Below are 14078 nucleotides of genomic sequence, written 5' to 3'. Positions count from 1 at the left end.
TTAATCAATTTATAAAGGTACATACTTTGATAGTTACAAAATTTTTATGGTATCCTTAACTAAGAGGATTGATAATACTAATGTCTCCGAAACGTCAGAGTTGGTGCCCACGACTCGGCGCATGTTATAGGAGATACGCGATCAATGGCATGTTCTTGATTCTCTCTTTTTCTTCAATGACTTGATCATTCACCAATTAGACGACTGTGGCATTGTTTGTGTGAAAATCCCAAAATTTGAGCTGTACAAGTGTCTGAGAAATTTGTGAGCTTTTCGAAAGAGAGTTGCTGCCTCAGCAAATCATTTTCGTCTCAGCAAATCATTTTCACAGATTATGCAAATTGCTGATGCGCAGTGCTCTACCACTGGCATTCGAAATACATGAACGAAACCAACTGATGGCGAGGACGAAAAGTTTTTTCAATATTTGTGCTGGAGTAATTGCACATTCTTGGCTTATGTTCTTAAGCAGACTTCTTCCCTTTTCGCTTGAAACTGCACGTGGAGGAAGGGGTCACTACAGGTCGAATTGCTGCGACAGCCAGGTTTAGGTTTAGGGGGAAGATTCTCTAATAGAGTTGAATAGCAGACCATGGAAAGGATTCGAGACTGTGAATTATTATGCTGAGGATGCAGAATACGTTGGATGTGCACCTTTAAGTTAGTAATAGTTGCCATTAAGAAGACTTTATGCTGGTGTTTAGCTTATATCTGTGCCTGTAGACTACTACCATGTTGGAGGACTACCGTTCTGCCATTGGAATCATATCATAATGTCATGAATTTAACAGTGGCTCGACTGTGGGCTTTACTCTGTGCCAAAGCAAGATGTCTGTTTTCCTGTACTGTTTTCCCCTCTGTAAGGCAGGAACACACGGCTTTCCCAAGGAAAGCAACCCATATACCACAGTGCATTATGGCACATTCCCCGCCTTGGGCTTAGCCACTTCCAAAGATAAAATCCTCTCTCTGGATTTGGGAGAAGCACATTCTCACGGAAAACTAAGAAACATACCCAGTCCTTCAAACTGCAAGCTTTTTCCAAGAGACAGCCTTTTACCTCACTTATCCATAAGAAATGGGTCCTAAGGCTGCAGGAAGAATCTTAAGATGCCTAACTCGGATGTCTGTTTGGGCCATTTCTTTCGTATGCGATCCTAGTCATGGCTTTCAAGTCCTGAACCATCTTTTGTGCTGGCATTAATTTGCTTTTCCTGTCAAATTAAACAGAGTCAAGTTTACATACAAACAGGAGAGAAATATCAATTTTGTAAGGGGGGATGCGTGCAGTCGCTTGAATTTGATTAAAACATGTTAATACCATCTCAAGGTATCACCTAAAGTAAGCGACGGTAAACTCAGGTTCGGAGAAAAAGAAAAAACAGTTTAATCTAACGGAGGAAAATTGCATAAGAGGTGATCCAAGCATTCATTAGCTCGGAATAGTTGCCTGGAGTTTCAGTTAGTAATAAATAACTCCATTCATGAAGTGTGCAAAGGATATTGAGAGAGTTACGAATGGAACTACAAGCTTGGACCACAAAAGAAAAGAAAAAGGAGGATTTGCCTCTTAATAGCTATCTAGGATTTTAGGATAGGCTTTAAAGAGGGCTGAAGGGGGCTCGTAGACAAAGAAAGTGAAGAAAGCTTTGTAAACAAATGGTTACTGCATTGACATGGCAGCAACTCAAAAATCTTGAAGGAACAGCTATATTTCAAATTTCCCATTGTTAGTTGCTGTACACTAGATGAAGCATCTAAGGCATATGAGAATTCAAGGGTAAACTAAAGTATCACCCTAAATTATTAACAAAAGAACGAAAAAAAGAATAGGTTAGTTAATGGCCTATTGCAATGACCTTGAGTCTCAACTTATCAAACAGATTCCGCAGTTGCATTCACAATTTCAATACTCGTGACAGTTTCTTCCTTTGTTCTGGGCTTTGGGAGGAATGAGGCAGCATTAGATGGCAGCTTAGTCTCTGGCTCAACTTGCCTCAAGTTAAGGGAGGTGTAGACAGACATTGCGAGTAAAGCTATTGCAGCCCCACATGTGCTAACTAGTCCTGGATTTGTGTGAAAATATAAGGAACCTCCCAGTAGAATCACACATGTTTTAAACTGACCTAAGATAACATGGCTAGTAGCAGAAGTAGCCCTGCAAAAAATAAATACTGTTTAGTAGCTTTTGAAACTGAATTGCAAGTTCAGTAGTAAATAATCAAGCTGAGTTCTTACCCAAGCGCCAATGCCCCTGACAACTGGAGCAGAAAACCTAGAGCAGCTGAAATGAGGATAGCCACAGTGTTGCGGAAGCTCCAATCAAATAGTAATACTCCAGGAGGATCAAGCCATGGCATTAAAGCAGCTAAGAAGAGAAGGGTCACTGGAGTGGTTTTCCACATCAAGCTGTTGTCCAAAAGCTAAGTTAGAAAACATAAAAAGAAGATATGGTTGGATACTAAAAGCTATGTGAAAAAAATGGAAAGGGGTGTGTTTGCAGGGAATGACACAGGCATTCTATTCAATGGCACCTGGTAGAAAATCAAGACGGATACTTTTCAAACATCTAAGCTGCAAGATTTCACTAGAAAACTGTAACCTGTTCAAAAAATATCATATCCTCAGGAAAGCATGAAGAGATACTCACGCAAGTGCAGTCCAATTTTCGCGCTGCTGCAGATTCGACCACAGAATTTTGTTAACAGCACTTGGCACGATCCATGTTAGTGCCACGAAAGCACCAAAATAGTTAAATTGCAGATCTGTCACTGTTGCGACAGCAACACCTAATGATACCACGGCTAATGCCAATACCTGCACGTTCATATAGCATTCTAAGTAAAGTGGAGCTATCACAGAGAGAGAGAGATTGGACATACTGAGTCATCTATATAGTACAGCTACATGTCATTCAATTTCAGGCATAAAATTGCAGTTACTCAAAACAGGAAAACTAACATACTAATCATAGAGTTGCAAAGCTATAAGAAATCACAGGGAAAAAGCATACCTTGTTAAAGGTAATTCTTTTGCCAAACAACATGAATTCCGCGAGAACTATTGTGGGTGTCACAGCAATTTTTGCCATCTGATAAAACCCTATGCTGAATTTGGAAATAAAATAACAATTAAGGGTGATTTATTGCTTCTAATACAGTACCCAAGTAGACATCGCATTGATGATTAGGTCCTAGTCCTACCACTTACGGTTTCCAAAAACAGAGACAGAATCTTACCTGTTATACTTTAAGCTCACATTTGCAAGGCCATTGGAGAGGGCCATAACTGTGCCCAGGGCAAAGAGGGAACTGAAGGGGGTTGATTTTGATGGAGGACACACCGGAAGCAATGAAGTTATTCTGAAGAGAGCCAGTAACAGCCAGCTCACTATATAATGGATAAATGTGAGGAAAATCGGGAAATTAAATCCAATATCACCTAAAACCTGATCCAAAAGGAAAAATCATAGTCATCATCGGATAAAGAAGGATCAGTTGAAGAATCAAATAGCAACCAAGGAGCTGCTTTTAGCCCATCGCCTAGAGTCTCTGTTCATTCAAGGAGGACTGAAAACTCACTATTTTGTTTGCCATGATGATACTAACTCCAACAAAAAAATTAAATGTCATAGCCACAAAGGGACCACAGAATCGTTGCTGTTGGCGTCTAGCTCCTTCTGAAGTTCGAAATTCGCTAAAAATAGATGCCCGAATCTCCTCCAATGTGCGCCCTGATCAATGATAAATTTCAGGACTCCAGCTACATTCATGAACATGTGAACCAAGTGCAGGAAGCACACCATTCTCCCAACCATTTATGACATCAACCAGATGGTCTAGGCTAACAAAAAAAATATTAAATATACAGAAAGTCGTTTTTCCTGTTTCATTAGAAGCATCATCTAGTTAACTACATAAGATTGGCATTATCCAATTGAGTCTTTGATTGATAATGAATCTGCATTGTCTTTCTCCAGACCAGTAAACTCCACTTACAAAGTCTGTAAATATTTTTTCTTTTTTTTCTTAAACACTGCGTATTTATAATTTTGGTTCATATTTTGGAACAGTCGTGCAAGAAAACCATGCATGCAGTTGCTCATTTCTTGGTCAAAATTATCTGGAGATCATCAACATTCAACTGGTGGGTCTCAACCAAACAACCGCATACATTATATTAAATTCACTGGGAACTGCATGTCATTATTTTAATTTTCCCCATATCTGCAACACCAAATAAATTGTTTCCTACAAGCAATGCCCCATTTCTCACTCTAAATAGCCTCAAATAAAGCGAAAAAGAAAGGGAGAGAAGAAAAAACTGCATGAAACTATCCAGCATTGCCTGCTCGAAAGAAGGGGAAAATGCAGAAAACTAACGAAACAAAATATAAAAGCGAAGACGAAAAATGCTGAAACAATGCAAAGAAAATAAACACCATAGGCACTCAAGCTTCTAGAAGGAAGAGTCCATACCAGCCTCCCCTGCGTCACTGTCTTTTCTTTTGAGAAACTTCCTTCCATCCTTGCCGAACAGAAAAGCCGTGGCGTCCCAGAAGTCGAATCCCTTCATCTTCTTCACTTTAACTAGAATGCACCACTCAGAGCACCCATACGAAGAAAATCCCAAGATGGGTTCTCCGAATAACTAGAGATAGAGATGAAAGGGTTATTAAACTCTACATCGATGGGCGGATCCGATTAATGGAGCCACGGAGAGTTTAAGAAATAAAAAGGAACGAGGAGGGGGTGAGTTCCGGCTTTCTGCTTTCTTATCTAAAAATTTTGGTGGGGATACGTGACTCCCATGAGTCCTTGTGCAGAAGCGATCGGAGGAACGGAAGGACTGTTTATGGCGACATCTGCCCTCGGGAATTCAAATGTAAAAGGACTCATATCCTTTATTCTTTTGATTTTCATTTTCTATTTGTTATTTTATTGTTGGTGCTTAACATTTTGTTTGGTTGAGTAAAGTTCATCCAGATCCTTTTTATTACTTCGTTACTAAAACTAGATAAAGATAAGGGTGATCTGGATCTCCCAGAAATAAATGAAGATAAGGGTGATCTGGTTCTCCCGGAAATAAATGAATACAGTATATATCCACACAGTTGGTCTCTTCTTCAACAAAGTTACGCACCCATCTTCACGCTAAATATGGAGCAATTATTTTACCTTTACCGTCATTCAAATGCTTTAAAGAACATTAATTCCAACTTATTGATATTTATGTAATTATTGGACTTGTTGTTGTGTTCATAATTACAATGTTCGGCACGGTATTGCCATTTGTCGTGGAATTTTTCTCATGAGTTTTTCCCAAACCCACATTTGCTTCTACGATCGCATGATATATGTAAAAGTGAACACTTTTGCGTATAGAACGAATAAAGTGCTTGCTTCGATGCATGTACAAAAGAGACGGAAAAGCGAAGAATAGATTCAGCTTGCCGCTAAGTTCTCCTTATACAAAAAAATAATTGCATTTTTATGGTAGAAAAGGTAGCACTAGTTCAATTCCTTTTGGATGCGAAATGCAGGGACCAAGCTGTCGAGAGTGCGACTAAGTCGTGTATCTTGGGTACGCTTTCCTGGTGTTGGAAAACGAAAGGATTTGTTAAAGAAAGAAAGCAATGTGGTGGCCTTATCTGGGAACTTTTCTCCCTAAAGCCAATACACAAAATCTAGAACTTAGGGTTTGAGGCTTTCCCATGGATGTGATCCTATAAAACGTGATAAACCATGCTTATTTTTGCACCTTTAGAATAGGCCATCACTTGCATATACCTACACATTAATGATAATTTAGTGAAGAGAAATATATCAATTATGAGAACATTTTATTAAGTGGGTTAGCATCATTGAGCATTGCTTGGATTATAGGTCAAGCATATGATCCCCTTCAATTAGGAAGATGAAGGCCTTGCTACTTCAGGCTGTTTGGTACAAGCTTCTTTATCACTTCAACAACTATAGTGAAAGCTCCCATTTGCAGGATTGGTTCCACGGTGGCTTTGACAGTGAACCCACATATTTGAATGAATTGAATGTGCATAGGTGGTGGCAAGGCAAATCTGACAGGTTTAGCATTTATGTATCTTCAAAAGATGGTAGATCAGAAAGGGACATTTCTTTTATTTGGTAGGCAAGAGGCCGACCGGAGATGCACTGGTGGTGCCGGAATTCCGCCTTTCAACGTGAAGGTCTTGAAAGTCCAAACCTTACCCTAGATGGGCAGAGCTGTTCCTGGCAAAACAGAAACATGTCAGCTTCTTTATCAAGTAACACAACATGACACTCTCAAGTAGGTGGGTCAGCTTACAACCTTCAACCTGAAGTTAAAAAAAAAGAAAATTGATTTCCTATGTGGGTATTTGTGGTGCTGCAGTCGCAGCGAATAATACATGGTAAACTTGTATCTCCCACAAAATGACAAATTCGACGGCATATTGATTATTTTATTTTTGTCAGAAGGACATTCGAGAATAGTAGAGGTTTATCATTAGCAGTTTGTGGGTCGTCGAGTATAATATTTTCAATGGCAACACTAATTCCATTATCGCCAATAGAGAAGCTGACAAGTTAAAAAAGAGCACGAGAACACACGTTTCCGTCATGGCGTGCCAAGAGATGCTTTTCTTGAACTTCTTCCTATTTCCTTTTCAACCAACAAGCTGGTTGCGCAGCACTGATTAAAAATAAGCTACAATAATTTCTGTTGCCAAACTAAACTACATTTAAAGATTTGGAGATCCATAAGTGCACGTCCCTTTCAAATATTATAAAAAAAAGCACATTTGCAGCATTCATTTTAAAAACCTTCTAATAGTTAGGCCCTAAGTTATATCACCCACTTAAGTTGGGTTAATGGGATTAAAACAAGTAAATACATTTAGATAAACAACTTTCATATATCGATTAGTTCATATTTGTCTCTCTAAAGAGTACAATAGAAAGATCAGGTGTGTTTCTAAGCATTGGATCCCTTTAGGTGTCAATTTCCAAATGTGTGTGTACTACGAGCACATGACACATGTATGCAGAACCATCACCTCATGTGCGTCATATGGCCAATTGCTAGCACTCGAGTAGCGCAATCAATTTACTCAACGAGTTGCATAGCGCCTTGTGCTCCTCATCATGAACCCACAATTCTTCAACAAGAAGAATCATGGTCAGCGTGCTCTATTAACTCACAAACATACGAAAAAGACTGTCACTTTGGGATAAATATAAGTTCGAACAGATGCTCCCACACGAATTGACAGTAGGGTAATAATCTGACAAGAAAATTTTACAGAATTTTTCTGCAGTATATAAATGAATGATACACGTTTTTATCCGTCTCATCAGTAAGTAAAGAACTCGACGAAAAAAATTGAAGGCGTAGTTTCAACACGCAGGAACCCCACCATGACCCTTTATGTAAAGCGGGAGCCTGACATCCCTCTCGCGGAGGCGCTTCACCATGTCGTACAGCCACTCGAAGCTAAGCTTTGATTGCTTATTCAACTCCTCTCGAATATCAGGTTGAATCCTGAACCAGTCACCCAACATCTTATGGACATGCGACCGAATCATCCGCCATGGCACTGGATGTTTCTCACACATCTTCAGATATTCCACCACCAATTCTGCCTGGTTTAATTCGCCTTCCTCCGCTTCATTTTCCTTCCACTCAGTTGTTCGATATCCAGCAAAAAGGGCAGGATTCTCCAGAAGTGATTCTGCTGAGAGCACCCCATCGACGCCGGTAAACTCCAAACAGTCATTTACATCATCAAGATGACGCACATTTCCGTTGGCAAGGACTGGAATATGCATAGCGTCTTTGACAGCTTTGATAGCATCCCAGTCTGCTCTAACCTTTTTTCCGTCTTTCTGATCTCTGGTTCTTCCATGGACGGCTAGAAGGGAGCAGCCAGCTTCTTCCAGCGTCTTTGCATATGCAAGGGTGTCCTCGAGGCGAGGGAAAATGCGGATTTTGCAGGAGACAGGCACATCAAGTTTAGAAGCTAAATTCTGCACCAGCGTTTTGACCAGGGAAAGGTTGTCCATCAGAAAGGCTCCGTAGTAGCCACGTCTGGCAATGCGCTGTGGGCATCTGCAGTAACAAGCAAATGGACAATTTAGTGTGAGAAAGTAAAGACCTGGGAAAGTAAGGACTCAAAAGGAAAGCAACATTTTCAAGGACATCGATAGTGTCATAGAGCAACATCTCGCACTTCATTTGAATCATTTTCTGATCAACACAAATATTGGATGATAAACGCAAATTGCAAGGCAGATTTTACAAGAGATGCACTGCAAGCGACATCTGTTGCCACTTATACAGGAACAGATTTCAACTATGTTACATGGTCAGGTAAAATTACATGGTAGAGAAATTTGGAGTTCGTGACCATCACCCAGTAGCATGGATCATGTATGCACTCATAGGGATACTCTCGTCTTCTATCCCCTTTATTACCACTTTTTTATTAACTATGCAGTAGCATCTATGCCACGTGCCCTCATTGGTAGTTAGGATGATGCACATGGCGCCCCTGTATCTTATACATCAATGAACGTTATTTCACCCATTTCCTCTTCTCTGTCATTGCAATGTAGCAATGATCAGTCGGTCATGCAATTCTATCTTGTCAACTTGACAGTGACCTTTACCTAGCAGTTTTTCTTTTGATTCCTCTCATTCCATTAATATTACCCAACAGTACAAATTAAATGCTTTTCAGTTTCCAACACACAATCCATGAAAGTTATCCAAGAACAAGCAACAAAACAACTTGAAGAATTGACAGGTCAACTCATTTTTTCTCATGCATGTAAATACACAGACAAAGCTTCGGACTTACTACACTGAAATATAAAGAACGTATATGGTCCAGCTTGTGTAAAGCATTGTGGCATAGGCGACAGTGAAACATCCAAACACAAAGCTAGAAATACAAAACTTCTCTCTTTTCAATACTGTATATTGTCTTAAATTCATCTGCAACTAACTGGGAAAGCAAATGACAAGTTAATTTTACCAGTCCTCAATCAAGTAGGACCAAGCAACAAGAGATTGGAGAATCAAAAGGCAAGTCCTTTTTCTTCTCATGCATGATCAGAGACACAAAGCTTCAGCCTTACCACATTGAATTAAACAATGTACATGGCCTGGGTAGTATCAACCATTGTGGCATAGGACAAAATGAAGCATCAAAAAACCAAGCTAGTAAAGCAAAAGTTCTCTCCACATCATCATTTATGTCAGGGGAAGTTAAGCCGGAAAACTTCAAACTTCAAAGGAAGCTTGTTCAAGTACTTTTACTGTATATCATCTTAAATTTATCTGCAAGAAATTTGGGAAAGAAAATGACCAAGAGCCACAAAATTACCAGTTGCCACACCGGCATTAGATCTGTCACAAGTAAATGGATGTAGAGTTTGACATGTATGAGACCATTCAAGAATCAAGCCAACGGTGCTACTTGTGCATTTGAGGACATAAAGCGTCGAAACCTGAAAGCAATTCAAATTCATTTACTAATATGGCCATCTTTCACCACATTAAAGATTAAAAGAAAGGGGGCAGCAAGTGCTAAAATGTGGGAACTCCATCTTATCATTAATTAATAATTGAAATACCCTGTCAAGTTCTCCTTATGCTTATATTAAAGCTGACATTTGGAAAATGAAAGTAGCTTGTGCACTTAACACCAAAAGGGGCCTTAGAAATGGATAACACAAGATGTGGATCAATGCAAGATATTTTATCTAGCAAACTAAGTTCAAAGTTCGAACTTCTAGAAAGGAATTCAAAAGGTGAAATAGCTGCTTCTTTCAACTACCATCAAACTTATGGACCAAGAACGCAAAGAGGTGAAGTTAGCAGCTTGTTTCAACCACACAAATGCCATTTCTTCATATAGGCAATTCATCCATGGGACATACAGAAGGTTCACTTACGTGCTATGGGATTCTACTAATTGAGCTAACGTTTGTCAACTAAATTATGTGATTTTGAATAGTACCTATTGTAGCTGCAAACAAAATCAAAATTTTTTCAGACAAATTTAAACAAAATTGTAATATCGCAAAATATATTGGGTGAAGATTAGCATAACACGTTTGTCCAAGAAACTATATAAAATAATACAATATAAAATACTACATGTTTTGTAATGATAAAATGATTTTGAAAATGTGTGCCTAGGCTTGCTCTTGTAAATGAGTTTAACCAGAAGGAAAACAGATAAAAAAACTATGAAAAATTTATTGCAATCTAACATTTTTTTCTCCCAACCAAATCAGTTGGGTCAGCTTTCTTTATTGTAGGAATTCTGAACGACTAGTTACACATCTGCACCTTTAAGTGGGACGGATTATCATGTTGAAAACCTCCGTGCAAGTGCTTTCTCCACAGCTTCAGACCTTAAGGTAGAAGCTTTGGGAACAACGAGATCAAATACTGAACCAAAATTTAACAAAAATAAGTTGGTTTTTGTTAAAATTACTGTGAAGTAATAAAAGAACAGTATGAAACACCATAATCTGGGAAGGAAAACTTATGAAGCATGGAGTGCAACAAGTATGTGTTTCAAAAGATGAACTAATGTGAATAGATGTGTTCCTTTTGAATGCCATAAGCAAAATAACAAAACAAGCTATTGTAGAAACCTTATTGGACCATATTTCTCACAAAACTTATCGACCAACAAAATTCAATCAGAAAAGGGCTTTGAAGACATGATATTATCACACTATTAGTAAAGTCTGTAAAGTTTTAGTACGACGCATTGTCAATGGTCCATTGCTGGAAGATGGTAACAGCTAGAAAGCATTTAACTTATTTCATCACATAAAGAAAGTACTTACCCCAGATTAATGTCAACATAGTCACAATCACGTTCCACATATCGTGCAGCTTCAAGCAAAATATCAGGATCATTTGCACAGAATTGAACAAATAAAGGACGGTCTTCCTGCATATCAAATCCAACAAATCCTGTAAAACGTTTTAAGGAAAATGCAATAATTGAATATAACATTGACAAAAAAATGAAGGGAAAGCAGAAAACATCTTAGACGGAAACATCTCAACTTCTCTAATCATCAATAAAATTAAAAAGACCGCAAGCTTCAAACTCAATGAACGCTAGACATGTAAGATAGAAACAGTGCATTTTCGTGAATAAAGCGAAGTTCGTGATAATTGAAAGAAAGGATAGCACCAAGCTCGTCCAATAAGAGAAACATTCATTGGGTGCAAGGTTTAAAAGCAGGATGAGCTCAATAGTTGCATAATTATTTTGCACTCTACAGTTCAGTTGGAAACTTATCATGCTTTTTCTGGTTAAGCAAGTATATCTTTCTCAGTAGTAGGACCAACAGGGCCATTGAGGACTGCTTCTCTAGAGATGGTAGGATAAACAATGAAATTTTCTTCTTTTTCCTTTTTATTTTTTGGCTCAATAGTCTAATCCCCGAGCTTAACCCACCTCACAAAAATCATGGAGCAAAATGGAGGCAACTAGATAATTTGAAGTGTTTGAAACCCATTGCGCATAGAATTTGACTCAATTTTAGAATTGAACATTAACTCAATGATCAAAGGTAATACCGAATTGTACGATTGAGTAGTCCCATAATTTGCAAATCGACAACAATACCAAACTCCAAAACGAGCAAATTTCAGTAAAAGAAACGGAAGAGCTCGCAGGAATGCCCGGACCAACGAACCTTGCACGTGGTGAACTCCATCGACCGGTACTTCTCGTTCTCCGTAAATATCCGCGAATGAAGCATGGGAGTGTAGGCGGCCTGGGCGCCGTACTTCCGGCAGAGCATCCGGAAGGGGAGCTCGGAGTTGTCGACCATTGGCGCCACGATCAGCTTGGGCTCCCCCAGCCTCCTCCAATGCGCCCACGCCCGTTCCACTGGCCCCAGGCCACCGATGGGGGGCTCGGGCGGCTCCGGCCGCAACAACGGCGACATCAACGAAGGCGACGAAGAGGAAGACGATGAATGGACAGAGCATAGGGCGAGGGAGGAGCAGAGCTCGTCGTCATCGGGAATGGGAGGGGAAGCGTGGGAAGAAGAGGCCATGGAGGACAGACTTGCGGATTGGAGGAAAGGAAGAGTTGAGGACAGGAGTTTAGCAGAGGAGGAAGACGAGAGCTGCCCCTTCATTCACCGACTTTACCAGAAGAAGAAAGAAAACCCTTAAAAACCCTAACCCTTTTTATTTCTTTTGACTGTTGGAGGGAAATCTCCGACCATTTTTCATGTGCACAGTCCAGTTCTAACTCAAGAGTAAATATCGCGATAAATTAGAAAAGTATCGCCGGGAGGACATGCCCAAGCTGCCGTTTAGCAGCAGTAAAAAATTGTAGTGTGCGATGTCAGAAATTTTGTTGTTAAGGATCACTCAAACGTTAAATTTAAAAAAAAAAATGAAAATAAAATTTATATACATAATGTAAATTTAATGGTTTGGTGTGGGCAATTGCCCATTCTAACCTTTCAGGATGTTTGCATGATATGATACCCACAAGTGAAAAATAAATTTTACTTCCAAAACATGAATGACGTAGACAAAGAGTTGCGCTGAATTTTTTTTTTTTTTTAAGAGAGTAACAATGATATCACCAAAAAATGTGTTTTTTTTTGTTCTATAATCCAAACACACAAATCAGTTTAAGGACCGTAGCATAACAATTCATACTGATAGGCTAATAGACAAAGGTGAAGTCACAACTATATTTTCAAAATTTTAATAGAGTCAAAAATATAATTTTTTATATAAGTTAAACTAAAAATTCTAAAAATTTACACCTAAATTTTTAAAAATTTAAAAATCTAAGGAGAAACCATGGCCCTTTGACCCCATTCGCCTTTGCCATGTGGTAAAAGCACGGTCACAGTCCACAAGTTACTCCCAAGTTAAAATGAGTAATAGTAAGTTTACTCAAATTTGGAATCCACCCTACACCTCGGGGACCAGGGGGAGGAGGAAGGGACCTTGATCTCCTTGGATATCTTCCCAAACACATAGCGCTCATAGGATGACCAGCTTACACTAGCCCGCCAATTTGACCTACTATGTTATGGGACAGTCAAATTCATAAACATCAACTATGAATCTTCACATTTAATTTCCTGCTATCAGTCTATCAATCAAAAGAACAACAGGTGTTAGGAAAACATTTTCTAAAGTTGGTCAAGTTATAAAGTACGTTAATTATTAGGTCAGTATTCCATGGAACCGTAGATAAAGATGGATTCTCCGTTCAAATAAAAAGAGCTTTTGTATTTATGCTTCCAAAACTTGACGTAAGAGTTACGCTAGTGGCGCAACATATTAAAAAACGAGGGGGACAAATCTTGTGTTCTCAAGTCGCCACTACGGTTTGACTTGGTTGGGCCAATGGGCCACACTTTGGGTTTCATAACGGTCTAATATCCCAAATTCTTATAAGAGCTATTTTGTATCAAAGTTTTTGAGAAAAAATAATCATAAAAGAATGATGTTAATGCTCTTTCGTGTCTTTTTTCTTATAATTTTTTTTTACCATGAGTCACATTTAGACGGCCACTTATCGTGAGGAATCTAGTCAACACTCAAACTCGAGGTCCTACACGCTAGGATCTATGTTTTTTCTTAGAGAAATTATATTACAATATATAAGAGTGAAAAGGTTTCCAAATAATTTGGATTATGCAGTCGTTCAGCATAACTGATCGGACCAAGGACTTGTAAAAGGTCAATCCTTATTCTATTCTAGTGAGCATTATCTCCTTAGACCTTGGCACGGGCGTCGAACCAAAGCTGGTTTAGCCTTGTATTTTAGGAGCAGGAAGAAAGGAGGAGCTGGTTTTAACCTCTCATCGAATCGCCAAATGAAAGACAATCACTTTAGTTGGGTTGGTTGGTGTTGTGCTGACAGCCAAACTCTTTCTTCTTCTTCTTTTTTTTTTGGTTTCCTCCCTTTTTTCACATGATCAATACTGGGTGGTTAACAAAGTAATGTGTTCCCCACTAGCAGGCGATCTATTAGGATCAAGTACTGTCCATTGGTACAAACAATT

General features: G+C 39.1%; 2 protein-coding genes across 4 annotated transcripts; both read right to left on the bottom strand.

The window, feature by feature from the left end:
- Nucleotides 1-3: 3 nt before the first annotated feature.
- Nucleotides 4-4867, bottom strand: LOC116259899 (nucleotide-sugar uncharacterized transporter 2-like). Of its 3 annotated transcripts, XM_031637886.2 has the most exons (8): nt 4479-4867; nt 3582-3733; nt 3240-3448; nt 3014-3107; nt 2651-2817; nt 2239-2409; nt 1860-2158; nt 4-1214 (listed from the first exon to the last, which is right to left on the bottom strand). In XM_031637886.2, the coding sequence occupies exons 1-7, from the start codon at nt 4573-4575 to the stop codon at nt 1876-1878; spliced, it is 1173 nt and encodes a 390-aa protein (XP_031493746.1). In that variant the 5' UTR covers nt 4576-4867; the 3' UTR covers nt 4-1214; nt 1860-1875. The 3 variants fall into 3 exon arrangements, with proteins under 3 accessions (XP_031493746.1, XP_031493745.1, XP_031493747.1); XM_031637885.2 differs by lacking the exon at nt 4-1214 and having other exon boundaries at nt 1639-2158; XM_031637887.2 differs by lacking the exons at nt 4-1214; nt 3582-3733 and having other exon boundaries at nt 1639-2158.
- Nucleotides 4868-7263: 2396 nt separating this feature from the next.
- Nucleotides 7264-12224, bottom strand: LOC116260842 (uncharacterized). Its single transcript, XM_031639357.2, has 3 exons — nt 11730-12224; nt 10866-10972; nt 7264-8106 (listed from the first exon to the last, which is right to left on the bottom strand). The coding sequence occupies exons 1-3, from the start codon at nt 12177-12179 to the stop codon at nt 7395-7397; spliced, it is 1269 nt and encodes a 422-aa protein (XP_031495217.1). The 5' UTR covers nt 12180-12224; the 3' UTR covers nt 7264-7394.
- Nucleotides 12225-14078: the final 1854 nt, after the last annotated feature.

The sequence above is a fragment of the Nymphaea colorata genome, chromosome 9 (assembly GCF_008831285.2).
Source record: "Nymphaea colorata isolate Beijing-Zhang1983 chromosome 9, ASM883128v2, whole genome shotgun sequence".
NCBI lineage: Eukaryota > Viridiplantae > Streptophyta > Magnoliopsida > Nymphaeales > Nymphaeaceae > Nymphaea > Nymphaea colorata.
The sequence above is the reverse complement of the archived record's forward strand: the minus strand, read 5'-3'. Positions and strand labels throughout refer to the sequence as shown.